Here is a 22733-nt window from a genome sequence, read left to right as displayed (position 1 = left end):
CAGCCTCGGGCTTTGGAGCTCTCGGTCTGGACTCCGCTCCCTTCCCTTCCCAGCTCCCCTCCCCCGGCGTCGAGGACGGCGGCCTCCCTCTGCCCCACCGGCCAGCGCTGCAGACTCACTCGGGGCGGGAGCAGCGGGCTTACTCACCTTCAGGCAGCTCCGCTCCTCAGGACACGCGAGGAGACCCCCGCACGAGCAGTGGCCACAGCCACCCAGCCGGCCTCCGGCGTTGGGATGGCAGCCCGGCCGCTGGGGGCTGCGTGCGGGCGGCGTGCGGAGAGGCCCCGAGGCACAGGTGCCGGCAGCCGCCACTCAGCGGCCTGGGGGGAGGGGCCCTCCTGCCCTGGAAGCTGCTGGTAACCTCACAGGTGCTACTCGGTACCCACAGGCAGCCAGCAGCTGAGGCCTGGCTCCGGGCTCCCGAAGGGGTGGGGGGCCGACCTTCTGGAGGAGGGGGCGGGGGCTCTGGACTCTCTCCCCGAAGGGTCTTCTGACTCCCCTCTGGCTTCCTGGGGGAAGCTGCCTGTCCTGGGCCCAACCCCAGGGGCCTTCCCGGTCCTCTGTGCCCTCTACCCTCTGTCCGGGAGCTGGCAAATCAAAAAGAGCTGTCCTGGTTTGAAGAAAGAAATCTTTATTAATAATCTTAATAATAATAATACTGTTGATTTGAATGGTCACACCTTGGAAGCATACAGAATGGTAAGAAAGGAAGCCTGGGGCCTGGCTGCAGTCCTGGGGGTCGGGGGGCAGAGGGCGCAGGGCCCGGGCAGAGCGGCTGCGGGAGGAGGGGCCGGACGGCAGGGGCGGGGCCTGTACAGAGGAGGAGCCGAGGCGGGCGGGGCTATGTACAGCGGGAGTACAAAAGGAGCCTCATCTCAGGAGCTTCAGGAGCTGATGCTGAATAGAAAGTGAGGTGTAGTTTCCTACTTTTTAAGTTTCATGAGACAGTGGAGCCATGTCGGAGCCTAGTCTTTTGTTATTTTTTTTGCTGCTTCCCCTGCCTGGCCAGGGGCTCCTCCCTGCTGCCTGGTCTGCTGCCCCTCCCACCCCGGACCTGACCCGAGGGCAGGGGAGGGGGCTGTGGACGGCCCCGGCCTCCCCCCACGCCTCGCCCTCTCTGCTCCTGCCGTCCAGACCCATAGCACCGTGACCCCAACCTCACCGCGCAGCCAGGCGCCGGCCTGGCCTGTCCCTCTGCTCCCCGCGGGACCAGGCACTGCAGGGCAGGGGCCCGAGGTATCGACCCAATGATGAGGCCTTGGCTTGCGAGGCGGGCCTTCCCTCCCCCGGACCAGGCCCGGGGCCTCCTCCAGACGGGGAACCAGGAACGACGGGTCAGAGCAAGTCCTCCCACGCGCTTAGGTGCAGGGAGGGGACCCTGGCCTGGCACCGGGAGCCCCCTCACGTGGAGGGAGGGGGCCTGGGTGCCCCATAGTTCTGGAAACACCTCAGCCCTTGGTGTTGGGGGCGGACCCCGGGGCTGCTGGTCGGACAGTCTCCGGGGGCTGCACACGCCTCCCGAGGTTTGCAGGACTCGGGTGCTGGCGCGGGGCCAGAGGGGTAGCTGGGGCACAGCGTGGGAGACACGGGGTGACTGGGCACAGCTGAAGCCCTGGGATGGAAAGCTGCCCCCTCCCCGCCCGCCCAGCCCGGCCGCCCCTCCTCTGGCACAGTCGGCAACCAAGGCCAAGTCCCGCTGGCCGCTCTTCCTGCTCAGACCTGCGGCCGCTGGCCACTGAGCCCACACTGCGCGGAGCGGGCCCGAAGGCAGACTTGGTAGAAAACGGAGGCTCCCCTCCCACCTCCCTCCTGCCGGCGCTGGCGGCGGGGCCGCGGACCTGCTCCCTCGCTGAGGTGCAAAGGCTCGAGGGCTCGCGGACTCGGACGTGGTGGATGCTTCTCGGTTTGGTTGGTTTTGTTGCTTGGATCTGAACATCTTTTTTTTTTGTTTTGTTTTTTGTTTTGTGATTTTTTTGTGTTTTTTTTTGTTTTTGCCCTTCACGGTCCAAGAAGGAAACAGCGGAAGCTTTCACTACAACAGAAACAGAAAGGCAGGACTTGCAGTTCACAGAAGCAACCGCCAGGGGTGCTGTGGGGGCGCCAGGACCTGGGACCCCAGGGTTCCGGGTGGGTGGGCACGGGCCCCCATACCAGCCCCACTCCCAGCTTCAGGGCCCTCCTTGTCTTGAGTAAGTGAATTTAATGCAGACCTTCGGCCTCCAGGGCAGAGAGAGGCCATGGTCAAGGGCGGAGAAGGGCGCTGCGGGAAGGGAAGAGCGACAGGGAGCCCGGGCGGGCAGACGCCGCTGGCAGGCTCTGCTGAGAACTGGGCAGGGCCGGGGGCTCCAGGCAGACCAGGGCTGAGATCAGGGCGTGGCAGGTGGGGGACGTGGAATGAGGCAGCTGAGAGGTGCTCTGGGCAGTGGAAGTGACCCGTGAGGGGAACCCCAGGCGGGACCTGCCCACACCATCAGCTGGAATGGATGTGCCCGTGGAGGGGGGAGGATCACGCCCTGGCTGGCAGGGACCCACACCCTCTAGTGGGCCGTCCGCCCCTGGAAGCCCAGCTCCGACATGAAGGAGACCAGGGCCCTCGGCTGTGCCACTTTTTCCTGTATTGGAGGTGCTGGGCCCGCATGTGGCGGGGCCCTGGCCCGTCTGGTGGCTTCTCCAGATGCTCCCTCAGGTCTCAGCTCTGCCCGCAGACCCCAGCCCCTCGGGTTGGGAGGTAAACACTGAGCATGGCCCCGCCAGGAGCACCGGAGGAGCGGCAGCACCCTCCCCTGTCCTCCGGCTCAGGCTCCCTTATCGGAGAGGTACCCAGACAAGAAGTTCCAGGCTTGGGGAAGGGAGGGCAGTGCTGTACGCAAGCACAGACCCCGACGCTGGGCCGGCAGGGACCCCACCTCAGGGGTGTGGCTGGAGGGGAGAGGCTGCAGGCCCGGGCAGCGCAGGGCTGGGTCACTTCCGGGCTCCGGGGCAGCGAGATTTCCTCCTACACTTTCACTTCTTACCACAGAGGCTAAGGGAACCCCTGAGGCTGATGTGGCTCCCCCCCCGCAACTTCAGCAGGAAACATCAATGAAACTTAATCAGAAATGTTAGTGTAGCTGGATGGCGACAGGAGGGCAGACGGCTGCGCCTGCGATTACCTGGGTGAAGGTGGGGAGGAGATACTGTCCTGGCCAGGAACCCACCCATCAGGGCAGACAGGCAGGCACCCCTCGACCGATCCCTGAACCCCAGACTGGCTGGGGTGGCTTCCTGGGGGGGCCAGGCCGGTGTCTTCTGTGGCTCTGTAGCCCAGGGGGCGGGGAGTGGGCATGGCCCTCTCGGGCGCTATTGCTAGTTCTGGGGAGGGGTCTTCTGCCCAGCCTAGCCCCTCCCACTATGTGCATACTGTACCTGAAATGGCTTGGGGGGGCACAACGTCAACAAAGTCAAAATAGGAACCAAGGTTTCAGACATACGGGGGTGACCAGGGCCAAAGACACACACGCCATCGTGGGGAAGACCAGCTGGCTGGAGGTAAAACCTATGGACTTAAGAGTCGCGGAGGTCAGCGGCGCGTGTCGCTGACCGGGAGGGGTGCACTGTCCTCCGGGTGGCTGTGCCTGGTTTTGGACTGCTGGGTTTGGTGTGTATTAGGCAGTCAGTGTGAATGCTGTTAGGGGCTGGGCCTCTTGCTAGTAGGGGGTGAAGCGGCTGTACCCTCCTCGGCAGAGGCTAGCCTGCAACATCAAAGATGAAAAACAGCCAATCAGTACCACCTTTGGGGAAGGGGGGGAAAAAGCAAAAAGAAAAAAAAATAAGGAAAAACAAAAAGAGAAACCGCTAAATCCCGTTGTCTGCCCCCCTCCTGTTGGCCTTAGGGAGGATGGGAGCTGGTGGTCACGGCAGCAGGAGGGGCCCTGGTGTCTCGGGGTCAGGGGGTGCTGGGATCACCAGCCGCAGAGCTTCTGGATGACGAGGTTTGAGTGTCTCGCCGTGATTCTCTTGGCTCAGGCCTGGCCCTTCCCTGCCCCCTTTCCCCGTAATCTGGGGCGGGGGGGCATCTGACAGGAGCCCCACCTCCTCAGAGCCCAGTGGGGCTGGCGAGGGGGGGGCAGGACTCAGCCCCTCCAGACACAGGAGGGTAGAAGGCCCTCCGGTCAGGGTTCCTGAGGCTTTGGCTCCACCAGGAGGGGCTGCGTCTGCTCACCCAGCTCCAAGGGGCCGTCCTTCTGGTGCCCTTTGCTCTCCCACACCCCCGGGGCTCCCCACCTGCCCCACCCACCGGTCTCCCTAGCAAAGGGAGGAAAATGATAAGTGCCAGAGAAGAAAAGTTGGGGTAAAAAACAGAAAATCTTTATAAAAAAAGAAGAAAAAAACCCCAAGAGGAAACCCTCTGAGTTGATGGAAGCGTTTAGCTAGCAGCTACATGGAGGGCCAGGCTGGTCCCGAAGCCGAGGGGCCCCCTCGAGAGGCCTGCGCCCCGCGGCTGCCAGCAGTCACCGCAGGCTGCGTGGGAGGTCTGAGGCTCATTAAAAATCGAAAACGAAAACAAATATTGGGACGGAGTCATCAAAACCAAGGGAGAGAGAAAAAAAATCCGTAGTCTCTGACCCTCCTCCCTCTTTATCCCCCAGAATGTTTTCATCTTTGATGCTGATGCCAAGCTAGCTAAAAACCGACATGAGCACCCCCTGGGGTTGGGCCGGGTGGGCCCGGGAGGTGGCTGTCCACTGGAAGCAGATCTGGGGGTACAGAGTGAGCTGGGCTGCATGTGTCGACAGCTGGCCATACACACACACACACACAGACACACTGGCCCGCACACCTCCGGCCTCGGCAAGCCCTTCAGAAGCACGGCCCTCCGCCCAGCCCCGTCACCCCGCCAGCAGCCTTGGAGGGGTCACAGGGCAGGGGCCTGGGTGAGCAACAGCGGGCAGCCCTCGTTCCCCACCTTGACGTGAGGAAAGGTACAGTCAGGGGACGACAGGACACAGAGGGATCATGGCACGGACACACCCACATGAGGAGAGGTGGAGGCCCTGCCTGCCTCTGGAGCCTCTGCTGGGAGGGTTTGGTTTGCTTTTCCTGCCGCGGAACCGAGGGCCCAGGCGGGGCTTTGGCTACGGGGCTCAGAAAGCTGGGCCACGCCAGGCGGCCTCCCCGATGACCGGAAGTCACCCCCGGGCAGCTGACTGTCTGGGCTGACCTGCCTCCCTCTACGCCGCCAGGGCACAAAGGGGAACTCCCCCCGAGTCCCGACCCAGGCCTCGGCCCTTCCAGGCACCAGGCCAGAGGCCTGGGTCACTCCCCTGAGCGCCCGCCCTGCCCCACCACCGGCCACGAGGCGGGCCCACCTCGTGGCTCTGGCCGAGGGCAGCCGGCCGCAGCCTCCTTACCATGGTTCCAATGCTGTAGGTCGCTGCGGGGCCAATGGTGTGGTGATACGGGTCCGCAGCCGCATAGACTCTGCCGTAACTGGGGAGGCGAGCACAGGAGGGGCGTGGGGGCGGTGGCGCAGGTGAGGGACACAGCAGGTCCCGGCCTCCCCCGTAGGCGACACCCCAAGGCCCCTCCCCACCGCACCCCCCCCACTTCCTGCCTCTTTGCAGGGAAGTGTCGCAAACACAGCTGGACACAAGTCAGCGAGTGCTAGCCTGACAAGGCTGCAACAAAGGCGTGGGTCCGAGCCTGCTGCCTGCCCCTGGAGGGCGGCCTGGGGGATCCCCGGGCCAGGGCCGGTGCCTCAGTCAAGAGCAATGGCTGTCCTGCCCTCCACGAAGTGCCCACGGCCTGTCCAGCACTGCAGACTCCACCCTCCCCCAAGCTGGAACTCTGTGGCCAGGAGGCCAAGTGCCCACAGGGCAGGGTGCCGGGCCAGGCCACCCCTGAGGACCTGCCCTCAAAACAAGAGAACCACCCCCGGGCGGCTGGGCGTGCTGGCGGCTGGGCAGAGGCTAGGCTCCCACGCGGTGCACACCACGCCTGGACGAGGCAGAAGGATCTCGGACCCAGGGGCACTGAGAAGGATCAGAGGCGTGCCAGTGGCTAAAGCAAAGGCTCCTGATTACTCTTCTCGCTCGGGGCCTCCAGAGCTTGGGGTGGTTGGGGGTGCTGGGGTCAGGCCTTGGTCTCCCCATTACTGCAGGCAAGACGTGATTGTGGAACTTGGGGGTTTGCTGGCTTGGGGTCTCCAAGCCAGGTGGACCTGCGCTCCTCTGTCTAGACCCTGTGTCCACCTGGAGGAAGCATCCCGAGGCTCTGAACCACGTGTAAGGCTTCTTGTTGGTCTGAGCCCAACGTCTCCCCCCGACCCCTGCCTCCCAGCTCTCCACCAGCTGAGAGTACCTGTCACTGTAGGCGGCTGCGGCTGCGGCTGCTGGCTGAGCGTATCTGTAGGCAGCATAGCCTCCCTGCAGGGTAAGTGGGGGGGGGGGAAGACAGCACACCAGCTTAATGGGGCAGACAGAGCTTTCAACATTGACCTTGGTCAGGTGAGGGCTGGCAGGCCTGGGGGCACCCAGCTTGTGGTCTAGTGGGGGTCTGGGGACTGGGGACTGTCAAGTGGCCTGGTTCGAGGTGAGCGGGGTCCATTCACCGCATTCGTGCAGGCGTCCCTGTGTGCGTTTCAACACACGGCTGGGCACCCATTACACCGCTAGCTGTGTTCAAAGCTTCAGAGCCCAGCAGGTGCTCACAGACCTGCCATGAGGCCAGTGTGCCCCTGACTTGATGCTGATGGGTGTGGAGGACCCATGGGTGACTCTGGGTGCTATTCCACACACTGGGATGGGTCAAGGGCACGCCTCGGATTGCAGAATTACAGGCCGGGGGGAAGGAGGTCTTTGTGGGGTGGGTGTTGTCAGCAAGGGTTCCGAGCTCAAGTAGCAGTATGTGCAGCCCCAGAAAAGGAGAGAAGAGACTGGACCCCATCAAGGGGTCTGGCCTGGAGCCCCTACCTCCTGGCCTCTCTCTGGGCCTTTGCAATGGACAAATCAGTGACCCCATTGTGACGAGGACTATGGAGAGTCACCCACTGCCCGCGTCATACAACCAACACCTTGTGAGACAGAGCAGACATGCCTGGCTCATCGGGGCTGCGGGGGCCCCACTGCTACTCGCACCCCACCAGGAGTAACCCAGATTTCGCTGTGCTGAGGTCACCTTCCCGGGTTCCCAGGATGGGAGGGGGTAGGGAGTGGGGCAGGGAGGGCAGACTCTGCTCCCTGAGACACACTAAATGCCTGATGCCACCCCCTCCCCAGGGCTGCACTTACATAAATCTCAGCACCATAAAAGCCATCCTGATACACGACCCTGGAAGCAAACGGACAAGAAAGTGGTGGGAACGCTGGAGAGGTGGGGTAGGCCGGCTCCGGTGTCTGCTGAGGAGGGAGGGGGCAGGGTGCCAGCCCTGTCCATGGGACTGGCATTTTAACAAGCGTTTGCTCCAGTGCCCTGTTTTGGTATAACAATAGAGTAACACCCTTGCTGATCAGCTCCTTTCTCCCACAAACCCCGGGGCCCATGGGACCACCTTGCTTCCCCTCCCTCTCCCCCACCCCAAGCAGCAGTCTCCCTCACCAGGGGCAGAGGGCGCTGGGCCCCGGGGAATGGACCAGGAAGGGCTTAGAGGCGCTCCACTGAGCTCCAGGGCCAACGAGACCCACTAAAGCATTGGGCAAGATGCTGGGGCTCTAAATGTCCCCTACATGCCAGTGACCCTGGGATCCCGTGGCAGGGTTGGGGGGGTACTGATATGGAGGGGATGGCAGTGTGGAGGTCCGGGTTCCCACGCCCACTGCCCCCTAGATCTGGAACAGCTGCCCAGCCCCTCCTGCTGCACCACACCTCCCTTCCTAGGCCCCCTGGGCCTTCCTCCAAGTCTCCCTCCCTGCGCCCCCAGGTACTCACGCTCCGTAAGTCGGGATGGGGGGTGGGGGCGGTGCAGCCCGGAACGTATTATACACAGCCCGGCCCCGGCCCCGTAGGTGCGCGCCCCTGTAGGCCACGGCTGTCCCGGTGGTGGGGTAGGGGAACCCCGTCACTGCAGGAGAGGGGGTCGGAGAGCAGAAGGTGTGAGAGGGCGGAGGCAGAGGGCGGAGGCCTCAGCCACACCCACACTAACCACGCCCCGGCCACACCCACCCGACCCCATCCTGCCCAGCCTCTCCCCAGGACAACCCGGCCAGGCTTGCCCACCCCTACTCCGGGGCTTAGCTGTTACCTGCATAGAATTCAGGCCCGTAGACTGCGCCTACCACCGGGTTTAGCTTCCAGCCTAGAAGAGAAGAGAAGAAACCCAGTGACTGTCTTCCCATTCTCTCCTACCTCACGCTATGCCCAGGAACCCCCGAGACCCAGGCTGAGCCGCGCCCGGACATTCCCAGGGCGGCGCAGCTGCAGAGGGCCGGCGGGACCTCCCTTCGTAGTAGTCGGGGGCATGGATGAGGCAGGAACACAGACCCCGGGCCCCTCTGGGGATGCTGCAGCCTCACTGGCTGGGCGCCTTCTGCTCCCTAACCAACAGGGACCCAGTCACTCCCAACCATCCACCTGGTATCTTGATTCTTTTCAAATATTGGGCCTCTCCAGCCTGCACTGGGCCTCCCCGTTCCAGGGCACCGGTCCCAGCAGCTTGGCGTCTGCAGTGTCTGCAGAAGAGCACTGGGAGGGAAGGCGGAACTCATCACACAAGCTCCTGCAGGCCCCCAGCAGGGGTGGGTGGCCTGGCTGCTTTAGCGCCTGACAGCCCAGTCGTGGGAGCTGTTTTGTGTGGGCGCCTGCCTGCCCTCATCCAGGAGGGTCAGAGGCTGCTGTGAATGAAGGTGCTTGGCCTCAGCTGGCAACCTCCTCCACCTTCGAAGGGGACCCTTTCCCAGTACCGAGTCCTGCTCTCACTATCCGTGACTGTCTCTCACCAAAGCAGCCAATGGGAGGGCTGCCCAGGAAGAGCTGGGGAGGAAGGGTCTCGGGATCCGGGTGGGAAGGACAGCTAGCATGTCCTCAGCACTACCACGAGCCGCAGCCAAGGAGGAAGTGCCTCGCCCTCCCATTTTACAGACGAGCAAGTGGGAGCTCAGGGAGGCAAGGCAGCATGGAGAATCACAGGGCTGGCGGGTGGCAGAGCCAGAGTCAAACCAGCCGAGGACACCAGACCCCCAGTCCTGGCCACTCCCTGTCCCCCCCCCCCCCGCAGGTGGGCTGGCTGTTTCCGGGCTGGTCTTCATCTCCCACCAGGGATGAAGGTGCAGGGGCGAAGGCCTGCTTCCATCTGAGCCTCGGGGGGTGGCAACCAGCTGGCTGAGCCTGCACCGGCCCCAGATGGTCAGGGAGTGAGGACAGGGTCCGCTCATCTGACCAGGCCCAGCCCCTGGCCCCTTAGCTTCCCCGCATCTTTGCAGCATGCCCCCGGGCCCAGCTCCACGTCCCAAACCCAGATTCCAACAACCCTGGGGCTGGTGTCCCGGAGGTTCCTCCCGGGGGCCCCCGTCTCCACGCTTTGCATGAGACTGTGGGCCGCCTTCCATCCCTGGGTCACCGTCACGGGACCCACACAGGCGTCTGCCCCTGAACATTACTGGCGAGCCTCTGGAATCTTCTATAGATACCAGGTCAGGAAGGACACAACTCTTCATCTTCTGGGAAGAACTCCAGTCCCAAGAACTAAGTCTTCTTAGCAACAACCCACAACGGAGCAGAGTCCTGTACCACTGACCCGGGCCCACCTCCCTCAGGTTCCATCCAGCAGCTCTTCTGGGTCGTCTGAGAGGCTGCACTTCTGCTTCAGACGGCCCTGGCACTGCCCCTGTCAAGTCTGGACTCCTGGGTGCCTCCACTTGCTGCTCTGGCCCCGCTTCACTGGGACCCCAGCCTGAGACCCACCTAGTGGATCCTTTGTTTCTTCTGCAAATAGGAACACCTGGTCAAACCTGGTGCATTGGGTGCCTGCAGTGGAAACCTCTGCCCCCCTGACCGACCTATGAGTTTGAATCCTCTAGAGCGTTAAGCAAAGTCAAGCCACACCCTCGGCCACCAGAGACCACGAGCCAGGTTTCACTGCCACCCGCAAGGAACCCAGGGCCGGACCATTGCAGCCCCTGTCACCCTCGCCCAAGCCCACAAAGACATTGAAATGAAATTGTTGCTGCCTTCGAGGTGGGCAGAGGCTTCTCCCTCTCTCCACGCCCTGTCATTCAGCAGGCATGGGTTCCGTCTGTGCCTGTTCTGTGCCAAGGATGCAGGCGTTCAGGGATGAATTCCCTTCTGAATCCCACGCTCCTTAGCATCCTCGGGTCTGCCCAGAAAGCAGGAGCTCTCGGGAAGGCTGCACAGCTGCCACGATCACCCCGACCCTGGAAGAACATCTACCCCTTCTCTTCCTGTGCCTAGCACCAGGTCACAGAAGTCATACCCGGAGTGGGCAAAGCTGGGGATCCCCCGGATTTCCAGGAAGTTGAGCTTCTTTTTTCTATGGCTGCGGCCGCAGCACGTGGAAGTTCCTGGGCCAGGGATCGAACCTGTACCACAGTAGTGACCTGAGCCACAGCAGTGACAACACTGGATCCTTAACGCTTGGAGTTCCCACTGTGCCACCAGGGAACTCCAGGAATCTGAGCTTTGATAGTCCTCAAAAAAGCAGGATGGGTGTGACTACAGCCTAATCTAAGTGGAGCCCTGGCGAAGGGCCCCCCCCGCCCCCGCCCCAGGAGGACGGAGGGGGAGGCCTGGCTGGAAGGTCAGGTGGCAGATCCACCCACGGCCCTTCCCGAGGCTTTCCACACTGACCTGTGCCCTGACTCCACGTGCATCTGATCAGACCAAGGCAAGAAAGAGAGGTGGGGTGGGGGGTGCTCGGTCCCCTCTGTCTTGCTGGCGGGAAGGGAGCAAAGCCCACGTGCCCCTGGGAGACGGAGCAGGGCTGCTGCTTCCTGGCAAGGGGGACTAACTCCAAAAGACCCCAATGTTTTGCCAGCTACACCCAAACCAGCCCCGACCTGGTGAAGGTGAGGCACGCAGTGGCCCGAGCTGTCCCTCTGCTCCCTGGGCAGCTAGCGCTTGTCTTCAAAGACAACCAGCCACCTCCGCTTACAGTCCGTGTCCGCATGTGCCTGGCCACCCAGCTGCCATGCTCTCCCAGCAGGTGGGGCCTCAAACTTGCAGCGCCTCCAACCCCCAGGGGTGGGGGGACTGTCCCTCTAGCTGTCACCACACTCATTAAATTCTGAGTATCTCCAGCCCAGGCCTTCCTCGGCGCTTAGGAAATAAAGGACAATCTAGAAAGTGGCTCCCACTCCCTGCGCTAGAAGCCCGTGCATGCTGGGGAAAGCACGGGGGTCTCACCGGCTGTGGGGCGGAGGCGGCGGCCCCAGCTCCCCTGCTGCCCCACTCCCTTCTGATGGCAGCAGAGCTGGGACACAAGAGGACCCTCAGCCTGCAGGGAGGCCGGCCTCCGCAGCCTGGGCCCCCTGGCCCTGTCCCCACTGGCGGCCCCTGCAGCCTCCCCGCGGTCCTGGGCTCCTTACCGTTGGTGTAGGGGTTCGCAGTCTTCTTGTTGGTCATGACTCGGGCCGTGGCGTTATTGACCTGCCCAGAGAGAGGGAGGGAGAGGCTGAGGGGGGCACTGGCCTGCGGGCCACTGGCCGCCCCAGTGCTGCTCTGAACTTCTCCTCTGGGGCCGCCCCGGAAGGGGCTGTGGGTGGGCAGGAGGCCCCAGTGCACCTGGGCAGAGACACTGGCCAGCCTCGGCCACCAGCCTGGCCCCCAACCTGGGCCTGCCCTCCTTGCTCCGCTGTGCTGCCCCCTCCCAAGGCCCCACTGGCTCTCGCCCTCCACACGGCTATCCCCACAAAGTGAGCCTCCCTCCAGCAACGCAGGGCCATTGGAGAGGCTGGCTGCTGGACCCTCCACAAGGCACCCAGCTGGGCCAACAGACCGGCCCCAAGACCTCTCTGCTCTGGGTGCCAGGAGGGCCGCCCCCTCCCATAGGGGCAGCACCCCTTTCCCCCAGGCCAGCAGAGGGCTTTCTGAGGGGGTGCCCGTGCCTGTGGGGCGGGGGGGAGGGGAAAAGGCCCATGGGGGAGGGGCAGGCAGGTGCCAGGGCATCTAAGCCCCTGGTCAGGCTGCCAGAGGGTCAGGCGGGGCTGTGGGAAGGAGTGTGAGGCGTGTGCACAGGGAGCAGAGATCAGGGCAGGCGTGGGACTTGAGGGAGGGGGCACATCAGAGTGAGCCCCTGGGGACGCCGGGCTGGATCCTGGCCAAGGTGGGTGCCTCCAGCACCCCCGTTCTTCAAACCCTCCCCTCGGGCCCATGCACCGCGCTTCCCACGGGCTCTGCGCTAGCCGCTGGCCCTGCCCTCTCTTGGCACCCTGGCCTGCTGGGAAGCCCAGCTCCCAGATCCCAGAGCCTCAGCACTGGGTGGGAACACGCAGGCCCCAGAAGGGGCAGGGAGGGGGTGGGGAGTGTCGGGGGACCCCTCGCCCCTCTGAGCTGGGTTCCTTTCTAGGCACTGGTGGGAGGGGGTGGGGAGTTTGGGGGGACCCCTCGCCCCTCTCCCTTCTGCTCCTTTGAGCTGGGTTCCTTTCTAGGCTCTGGCCACTTACTGCTGCCAGCCCTCTGGGGCGAAATGCAGGACGAGGCAGTGCGGCGGGGCGGGGGGTGGGGAAGGGGCAGCTGCTGCTCCTTGGTGAGAGGGGGCGGGGAGATTAACCACCCCTCTCATCGAGGGGACGGACCAGGCTAGCTGAGGTCCTTGGAGATGCCAAGCCTTGAACACATGACTTCTGGGGCTCCTTCCAGTGTCTGACTGAACTCCACAGCTGGGGAGAGGATGGGGGCAGGTTGGGGGACCTCCGGGTCGGCCTGAGGTCCAGACCCACTAGGGGCAGCAGGTGGTGGGCTCGGCTCTGGTCTCGGTGTGGCCTCGCCATGGGACCCTGGCCCGGCTCTCCGCAGGGCCGCAGCAGGGCAGGGCGGGGGCCCCGGGGTGATCAGAGGCGGCTCTCAAGGGCGTCCCTGCCGCAGCACACTTATCTGAGCACCTCAATTTTCCGTCCCTCTACGATCGTCCCATTCAGCTTCTCCCGGGCTCGGTCAGCATCTGAGCTAGTTTCAAAAGTTACAAACCCAAAACCCTGTGAGCGGAGAAGGACAGACACGGAGAGAAAGACATAGGATGAGAAAAAGGAAAAAAAAGGAGGCGTAAGGGTGGGGTGGGAGGGGGCAGGGCAACGGGGGGGGTTAGAGAGAGAGGGGTGAGTCAGGTGAGTTGAAGGAGGGACTCAGGCAGCTCAGAGGTCTGTCCTGGTGCCACCAGCAGGATGCCCAGGAGGGGTACAGCCCCAGGTGGGGGCGGCTGCTGGCCTGGCCTGAGCCTGGCCTGAGCTGACCGCCTGGCACCTCCGAGCACACAGGCCAAAGCGATAAGAGACACTGACCTGACCAGGTCTTGCCCTAACCCCACTGGGAGGCCAAGGCTGGCCTCCTGGACCTGAGGGGGCGGCCTCACCCATCTTCACCCTAGGAGCCCGGGGGCAGGGGGGTCTTCCGGTCCAGGAGCAGGGCTGGACTCTGCGGGCCCTCCCGCCTGCCCTCCCCCCCCGCAGGCCCTCCCCAAGCCTCTGGGCAGCTCCAGGCAGGCCAGCAGCCCCAGGGGAGCAACTCGCAGGCTGGGGACTCAGGCCTGGGGGCTTGGATGCAGACAGAGGTCCTGGCAGCTTAGAGAGAAGGGAGCGTCGGCAGCAGCAGCGACAACACAGACAGCGGGGTGGGGTGGGGGCGGAGGAGCGGGGAGTACAAGCACCCGTGTCGCTCAGGGGTCCTCAGGCTCGAAGCTCTCCAGGAAGGAAACGCACATTTCACACGTTAGCCTGGCGGGACCTACAGCCGGCGCTGTAATGGTGGCGCCTCTGGGCGGCACCCACCTTGGAGCCCCGCTCGTTAAAAATGATCTCCACGTCTAAAATTTTTCCGAATTGCTGCGGAGACAGAGATGGGAGTGGGGGAGACAGGAGAGGGTGGGTTAAGACTGCCGGCCCGGCTCGCCTGCTCCCCAAGGGACCCTTGCCCATTGCCCATGTCCGGTCCTCTGCCCTGGACCCCTTTCTGCCTCCTACAGGGACACGGAGGGGCTCTTGGGTAGCTGAGGGTGGGGGGTGAAGGGGGGACAGAGTACTTTTCCCGCCAGGAGACTGGCCTCATCTGCGGCATCACCAGTGGTTTCCCTCCTCTCCCTGCTGGCCAGCCAGCCCTAGTTCCCACACAGTGGTACGGGTCTCTGCATAACTCCTTCCCAAAAGGTGGGGTGCTGGGGGGAGGGAGTCCCTGGAAGAGGCAATGTGCCGGGTAGGGGGGGACCCTGTGCTGTTGGCCATCTGTGCTGTTTGGGCTGAGCTGTGTGAGGTGCAGGCAGGGACCCCAAGCCCTCTGCTGACCAAGACATCTATCAGGCAGCTGGACCCAGATGCTCTGGCTGCCCCCTTCCGGCCCCATCACTGGCCGGGCACCCCCGAGGGGCAGCCCCGTTTCCCTCACTGGCACCATAGACCAAGAACCTGTGAGCCTGGTCCCTAAAATGCCAGCTGAGGTCCCCTGAGGCCTCCAGTGCCCCCAGCTGATGAGTATCCCCCACCCCATAACATTTAGGAGGTGGGTATCAAGGGAGCAGAGAGCCACGTGGAGCCGGGCATCGAGGCACTGCCAGCCCTGCCACGTACTGGGGAGGGAGGACAGTGCTGCGGGCCAGGGGCTGAGCTGAGGGGCATCCTGCGGGGACCAGGTGTGGTGAGGTCCAGGATGCAGGGAGCGGATGGGTATCCAGGTGAACTGATCTGATACGTGGCGGCCCCAGGCTCAGAGAGGCTTGGCAGCTGCCCAGGGCTGAGGCCAAGAGGGGCAGAATCCTCATCTTCCCATGGTTCTAAATCCTGCCCAGCTCCAGCGGGGCCCCCGGAGGGGAATGGCTATCTGGGGAAGGGCAGGTGTGGGTCCTGCACCATCCCGAGGCCCCCTCCTGTTTGCCTGACAAATCCCTCTGGGGTCGGGGGTGGGGTTCAGGGGCCAGAGGCTGCCTGATTTGTGGCGGAAGTGGGGAGTGGGCACAGGGCAGGCAAGGGGAGGAGAGCTTGGGGTGGGAGAGGGGAGAGAGGGACAGAACACGGGCCAAGCGCCTGGGTCTTCCACGGCCAGGCAGGCTGCACCCAGTGGGTGGCGCACCAGCTGGGTGTTCGAATCAGGTGACAGAAGAAAGTCACCACCATTAAAGGGCTGCCGGCAGGGTTCTGCAGTAACACTGCAACTGGCTGAAACCCCATGGAGCAGAGTCTGGGATGGAGCGGGAGAATCCAGGAAGCACCCGCTTCCCATCGTGGGCTCTCCTGGCGCCCCACGCCTGGGCCTGAGAGTGCCAGCCCCAGGCACACAGGACAGGCAGGGGCTGCTGGGAATGAGGCCGGGAGGCTGGCTGCCCTGCCCGGTGCCCTCTTGGGGGCACAGTGGTCCCTGGAGCACTCATCAGGAGGGGCCCTCCGACTGGCAACCTGACTGGCACAGGCCTGGGCCTGAGGGGACTCTACGCAGCCCTGGGGACTTCAGGAGGTGGGGGTGGCAGCCATGCAGATCCCTCCCCCTCCTCCCATCCCACCGGCTCGGGTCAGAGGGGGCTGGACCCAGAGGGCCACGGGAGGCAGGAACCCTGGGGAGCCGAGCGTGGGGGGTGGGAGTGCAGATGGAGGGGCCGGACACACTCACCCCGAACATTTGCCGCAGGTCGGGGTCCCTGAACCGGAAGGGGATGTTGGAGACATGCAGCCGCTTGGGCTGCTGCTTCTCTGTGGGGTCGGAGGGGTGGAGTGGCTGGCTGTCGGTCTGTGCCGCCTCGTCTGTCTGCTGTGGGGACAGGAGCCGGATGGTGAGGCGCCCCCTTCCTTCGGCTCCCACCCCAGACCAGAGCCTCCCCAAGCCCCCTGGACTCCCCTGTCCTAGGATTTGCACAAGACAAGGCACAGCAGGACCTCAGCCTCAGAGGTCCCACCTGCGGGTCTTTGCTGGAGCTGTGCCCACCCACGTCGCGGCGGGCCAGGCCTCCCGGCCGGTGTGTGCACCCCCAACGGCCCCGCCTGTCCACAGAGGTCTGACCTCAGTGGTCCCTCGGCTGTCCTGGTTCTTGGGGTCATGAGTGCACTGTCCCCTGATGTCTCGTGTTCTTGTGAGAACGTGGAGCATTTCAGAAGCTGCCCTCGGCCCATGAATGCAGAGGCCGCCCTCGTTCTGGCGCTGCTCTGGGCGCCTCTCCTTCTGGTGCATCTTCCAAGGCACAGAGTTGGCCGCCTCCAGGCCCCCAAACCTTGTCCTTGTTTTGGACCCAAACGCTGGTCAGCAGGGGGGGCTCCCAAAGACTTGGGTCTCAGGACACAGAGCCTCCACAAAGCAAGGAGCCCCTGCCACCAGCTCCCCAGAGGTCAAAGCCGTGAAGAGGCCCCAGGACGGTGCAGTGCGGCGAGCAGGCAGGCAGTGTGTGTCAGTGTCCTCTTGGGGGGACTTTGACAGGGACGGGCCACGGGCTCACAGCCAGGACGGCCTTCGGTGTGGTCAGCCCTGTTGAATCACCAGGGCCAAAGGCAGGCTGGGTGCCCATCCACGCTGGCTGGAGCGCGGGAGGATGGAGCGAGGTCAGCTCCTCTTGAGCCCGGGCCGGTACCCACGGCCCTCCGTGTGGTACTCAGCGTGTGTCCAGGAGCAGATGGGGTGCAGGGACAGAGCCAGCTCCCTCTGGTGGGGGTCCTCTGACCCTCCACCCTCCCGCCCCGCCCCTGTGGGCATAACGGGCTGAGAAGAAAAGGTTCACTACTTCTTTCTTCTTTCTGTCTCAAGTCCCAACTCCCCTGCTGGGTTCCTGGGCCACCTCCCCAGGAAACTGCCTAGACGTGAACCTTTGTCTGGAGATCTGCTTCTAGGACGGGACTCCAGCCGACGGCCTGGGTGGGGGCACGGGCCTGGCTCCCGTCTGACACGCCTGGAGAGGTGGGCGGGGTCCCCGAGGCTGGAGGAGGGAGGTGCTGGCAGGTGGTGAGAGGGTGGGCCACACAGACACGCTACGAGGAAGCTGAGGAGAGAGGCCAGACAGCGTGCTCCCAGAAACTGCCCTCCAGTGGCCGCCTGGCATCAAAGGAGCCCTGACTGGTATCACGGCCTCCCAGAGCAGGCCGAGGTCATGGGCCATGCCTCGCGCTGAGGCTGAGGGATGTGCTCCGAAGGCCATGCCAAGGCCAGCGGCCGGTCTGTCTCTGGACTCCTAAGTGGCTGGCCTCGATGGCCACTCCCATCAGCCTTTCTGGAAGGAGGGGGCTGCTCCTCCAGTTCCAGCAGTCTGACTAGGCTCTAGGGTGGTGGGCACCACAGGGGAGGGGAGGGGAGGTCGCCAGCTCCTGGGCATATTTCCAGGCGGTAAGCTGGGAGGGGGTCTGGAGGGCCGAAGGGCTAGACGCCATCCTGTTTTTTTTTTTTAATAGAAGTTTTTTTAAAATGAGATAGATGGCATAGATGAGAGAGTGAAAGGGGCCATCCTGTTCAAAGGTCCCTCAGACTCAGCTCTGCGCTCCTGTGTTGAGGAAGTGCAGTCACATGGTCCCATGGGTCTGACGCCACCATCCTCTTGTGCGCCTGGGGACAGGCTGGCCATTCCATGTGTGGCAGGCCCCGTTCTGACAGCTCGTGTTCTCTGAGGCCTAGTGGGACCCTGTGCTTGTCCCTGGGGGTTTACCAGCAAGCGCCGAGCCCCCACTCCCAGGAGCCCATCTTCAGCAGGGAGGCATCTGAGGATGGCTGGTCTCTGGGAGTCCCGGTCTGGTCTGTACAGGCCCTCACTCTTGGTGGGCAATGCCAAACAGCTGCCCTTAGGCTTTTGAGGGACATTTGAGGACTCCTACCCACAAGCCCAGGACCCGGAGATGCTCAACAGCCCAGACCTCTCCCCAGTTGTTCTGCAGTCCTCCTCCTCCTTTGGTTCCACTCTTCTTGGCAGAAAACAAGCTTGTACTTGACCTTCAGGGGACCTGTTGGAGCCCCTGAATCAAAGCAGAACCAGCCATGCATTAGCTGATTCTTTAGAGGCCAGAGCCCTGTGCTCTGGTTGTAACAAGCTGTAGCTCTTTCTGTGCAGCCGTCAGAGTAGGCCCGGTGCCCCCTACTACCTCCCCCGACCCCCACCGCATTCCACACACCTGTGCCCTTGGCTGCTCCTGAGCAGAGGCGACTAAAGGACTCACCTGGGATTTGGGAAACTAGCGGAGAAAAGCATGCAATGCTGACTCTGGGCCAGCAGAGGGCAGCAGTCAGCATGACTGGGCATCTAGGCCTGCAGGAAAGGCCTAGCTCACACTCAGAGGAGATGGGGACCCCTGGGCAGGCTGGGGGGCATCACAGGAGGGCGCTGACGAAGCTGGGGCATCTGGGGCCAGGCTGAGATGTCTTTTTTGTCCCGCCTTGGGCCCCTTCTAATAGCAGGACGGAGCCCACTGTGTGTCTCCAAGATCCAGGATCTCCCACCTCTGCATCCCACTCCAAAAGCTGAGGACGAGAGGGGCCCAGGGTGAGGTGGGAGAGACGGGGTGTGCAGCAGGACGCAGGTAAGGGAAGTGTCCCTCTCGCCCAAGCACAGCCGCAGGCAGAGGCAGACAAACGGGTTCAACAACGGTGAAACTGTAAGAGGTGCGGAGAGAGCCTGGAGTGTGACAGCGCACTGGCTGCCCCAGGTGGGGATGGAGGCCTTCTCACGTCCACCACAGCGTCCAGGTGGCCTGGGCCACCCTCCAAGGGACTTTACTTCCCTTCGGCTTTTTCTTTTTTTTTCTTTCTTTTTTGTCTTTTCTAGAGCCATACCTCGCAGCATATGGAGAGCCAAAGCCACAACAACGGGGGATCCGAGCCGCATCTGCAGTCTACACCACAGCTCATGGCAACGCCGGATCCTTAACCCACTGAGCAAGGCCAGGGATCGAACCCACAACCTCATGGTTCCTAGTCAGATTCATTAACCACTGAGCCACGATGGGAACTCCCTCCTTCAGCTTTTTCAAAGCCATCTTGGCCTTCGGTTCTCAAATGCAGAGCAAAGAGAAGCAGCAGCAGCAACACCCCCTTCCCTCCCCTAGTGGCCCTCGGCGGCCTTGCTTCTGCCTCCCCATCTCTGTGTCACTTCAGCCATCGCAGGACCCCGCCCCCTTTCAAGGCAGGAGCCAGCCCGTCTGGGTGTTCTCACGCCCTCCGAGGAGGCTGCAGGCCTGTCACCTGGGCCTCCCCAAGCCCAGCACAGGGAGGGGCCTGTAGGTCCGGTGGGGCCGCAGGTGGCAGTCCTCGGGATGGAGCCAAGGCTTGCTGCCAGCACACAGGAGTAAGCGGCTCCTGGACTTGCCCGTGTCTGTGCCCCAACTCCCCTCATCTCTGGCCCTCCGAGGCCTTCTGGGCACTCGTGCAGTGACCATCGGCTGCTTGCTGGCCATGACTCGCCCCTGGTGGGTGCCGAGCCAGCCTCAGAGGAAGTGTTCTCCACTTGTGGCCTTGAGCTGTCCACTCATGAGGTCATTTTCAGAACCTCAGGCAGAGCTGTGTGTCCACTTTGAACTCTGTGACGGAGGCCATGCTTCAGGAACTCTTTGCCGGCCGCTGCACTGGCTGCACTGGTGCCAACTGCATCACCTGCTCATACCCCACCTGCGTGGAGGCAGTACTAGGCCAAATCTCACCCCGGGTGGTGCACGCCAACCACCGTGCCCCCTTCCCCCTTTCTTAAGCCCCGAGCCAAGAACGCAGGGGCTCCAGGGCACTAATCCCGGTGGCGCTTCTGCGGCTGCAGCACGTGCTGCTGGGGGAGTGAAGCCAGCCACGGGCAGGGCCTGTGAGGGCCATGGTGCAGGGGTGGGTGAGGGTGGGAAGTCTCCCCGGCTGTCCCACGCCACCAGGTGGACGGCGGGGGGCGACCCCAGCGAGGGACCTGCATGAACCTGAATGAGACTGCTCCAGGGAGGTGGTCCCTGGCCTGTCCCCTGGGGGGCCTGCAGAGTAGTGAGGTGGGCAGCCCCCGTCACTCTGCTTCCCTGCTGCTTTTTCACGAAAGAATGTAGGTGACACCGTGAGGACAAACGGAATCCGCAGACAGGAGAGGGCAGGTCTGGACAAAAGCCGGGATCTCATCCTAACACCAGCGGCCCGGGGAAGGCCACGAGGTGGGGAGGGAGCTGACGGAGGCCTGATACGGGATGGACATGGGACAGCTGAACAGGGAAGCTCCCGTGCGATGCAGCGGGTTAAGGATCTAGTGTTGCTACAGCTATGGTGCAGGCCACAACTGTGGCGCATGTTCGATCCCTGGCCTGGGAATTTCCACAGGCTGTGGTCGTGGCCAGGAAAAAAAAAAAAAAAAAGGCAGGTGGCCAGCAGAGCTGGGAGCACCAGGGGTTTCTTTAGGTAGAAGTGGCTCCTGGGATCCTAGAGGAGGACTGGGGGCGGCCACCCTCCCGGGCTCCTCCCAAGGCGGGAAGCCTCTGCTTGAAGAAATGCTCCCGGTCGAGCACTCACGTCCCCCAGCGGTGGCCAGAGTCTTTGCTGGGCAGCTCGGGGTGTCTTCGTGGTCACCTGCTAATCCAGTGACTTCCACCCCCGAGGACTCTGTCTCTGTATCCCGACCCCAGAGCAGCAGACGCTGAGCCCCTCGCAGGACCCGAGAGACTTGGGTGAAGAAAGGAAGGCCTAGGCCGCCCGCTTGGGCGCAGGGGCTCCAGCCCAGGCGCTTTCCTGGGAGGCGCTGGGCCAGGCAGGGAGAGCCTGTCATCCGATTTGGCTTCTCGGTTCTCTCTGGGGCAGGGACTCTCGCACACGGAGGTCAACACTGGCCCCCGTCCACGTGGAGGTCCTTGATGGTGGAGGCGACGGCTTCCGTGTGGCCCCCAGGGCTGGCTCGGCACAGGCACAAGCCGTCCCTGCAAATGCCTGCCAAACGAAGACGGCTCTGCACGTGTTGTGGCGAGGCTGCATTGGGGTGTCCGGGAGGCCTCTGTGCTGAGAAAGGCTTCGCTGTCTCGGGTCCCTCTGTGTCACCTGTGAGTCTGAGCATCTTGTCTCCAGGGTTTGCTTCCAGGGTGAACCCCCGGGGCTCAGTATTTGTTCACAAGGAGCTCATGTGAGGTGTTTCTAGGTGCACCCTGTCTGCCGCTGTCCATTGGAAAGAGCCTGGCCGGCGGTGGCCGGTTCCCTGCGAGCCCTCTGGCTCCCGCACTCGCCCTCCTCTTTCCCGAGCGCACACAGGTCACGGCCTGGGGAAGCCGAGGCAGCAGCAGTAGAAGAAGTGTGGTTTGGCTCCCAGTTCCAAGACCCATGGGCCTGGCCTTTCCCATCCGTGAACCCTGGGGGCCTCAACGGCAGACACCCTGCACCCGGGATGGAGGAGGATGGAGAAGTCGGACGGCTTTGGCGCAGACTCAGGCAGGGCAGCACTCCAAGCAGGCAGGAAGGGCCCTGGCCGGGCCCAGACGAGGGTCCGGTGCAGCCCAGGGGGCGGCCTAGGGGGGGCTCTCTCCCCAGAGAGCTTGGTGACGCTGTCCACACGGGAGGGGAGGTGATCCGAGGACCCAGGGGAACGCCGTGGGAGCCAGACTGGATTAGGGGAGTCAGGGCGCAGTCAGACCGGGCACCCGTGGGTAGGCCGCCGGGGTGGTGCCGCGCCTAGGCAGCGCAGGGCGTGCTGGCCACTTGCCCAGCCCCCGGCAACCGGTCCTGGGAAGGAGCCAGCAGGCGCGGCTGCATGAGCCCAAAGCCCCAGAGCTCAGCGGGCAGTGGGCCCACGGAAGGTGGGTGGGAGGGGGAGGCCCGGTCTCTGGGGGGGCCACCTCCACGGGCGCCCACCTCAGGTCGGCCTGGGGCGGCGGCCACTCCTGGACCTGACCCTCGGCTATCAGGAAATCTCCCAGAAGCGCCAGGCTCAGCACTTTCTCCTCGGAGCTGCATTACAACCACATAATCGAAGCCATCTGATTGGAGGGCAGCCAAGCAGGTAGATTACAAGCGATTAGAAACACGGGCGCTCCTGCAACCGGAGCCTGGCTGAGGGCCCCCCCGCTCCTCACTGCCCCGGCCCCTGCCTGCCCCCACGACACTGGGCGAGCCCAGGCCCCCGGCCTCACCATCTCTCTCACTGCCCATCAGCAGGTCACCAATGGCCAAGGACACGCTCCACCTCCCCCACGAGGTGAGAGCTGGCCTGAAACTGCCGCTCAGGAGGCGGCGGGCGTGGGGGGCAGCTGGAGGCGGTGGGCCTGGCTGGCCCTGCGCGGCCCTACCTCCAGAGCCATCCTCGGCGTTGGACGGTGCAGCGCTCGGAGCTGGGCGCTCCTTCTGGGGGGCTGGACCCCGCTCTCCACACCCAGGCCCCTGCCCCCCGCTCCCGGCCCTCCTGCTGAAGTTCTGAGCTGGGGGGCCCTTACCGGCACTGTCTGGGCCCCTGCAGTGGGCTGCGTGCTGCTCTCGCTGCTCGGCGGCTCCGGGTGGGTCTGTGCTGGTGTGTACAGGGTCATGCCGTGCTCCGGGGGGACAGGGGTCTGGCCCGAGTAGTCCGGCGTGGGGTGCGGCGGGGGCGGGGCGTACTCAGCAGGGATGCCGTTCTGCGGTGGGGGAGGGTACTGGGCGGGGGGTAGGGCTGGGCCATCGCGTCAGGCGGAGCCGTGGCGTCCTGATTGGCCTGTGGAGGGAGAAAA

The 22733-nt window shown here is 63.8% G+C and overlaps 1 protein-coding gene across 1 annotated transcript; it reads right to left on the bottom strand.

The window, feature by feature from the left end:
• Nucleotides 611-22688, bottom strand: RBFOX3 (RNA binding protein, fox-1 homolog 3; the record flags this gene model as incomplete). Its single annotated transcript, XM_021068070.1, has 11 exons — nucleotides 611-3731; nucleotides 5391-5469; nucleotides 6340-6404; nucleotides 7269-7308; nucleotides 7906-8038; nucleotides 8219-8272; nucleotides 11517-11577; nucleotides 13032-13124; nucleotides 13914-13967; nucleotides 15739-15876; nucleotides 22464-22688. Coding segments are annotated over 11 exons (987 nt in total), but the record flags the coding sequence as incomplete, so codon positions are not given.

This window comes from Sus scrofa, chromosome 12, assembly GCF_000003025.6.
Source record: "Sus scrofa isolate TJ Tabasco breed Duroc chromosome 12, Sscrofa11.1, whole genome shotgun sequence".
Lineage (NCBI taxonomy): Eukaryota > Metazoa > Chordata > Mammalia > Artiodactyla > Suidae > Sus > Sus scrofa.
The sequence above is the reverse complement of the archived record's forward strand: the minus strand, read 5'-3'. Positions and strand labels throughout refer to the sequence as shown.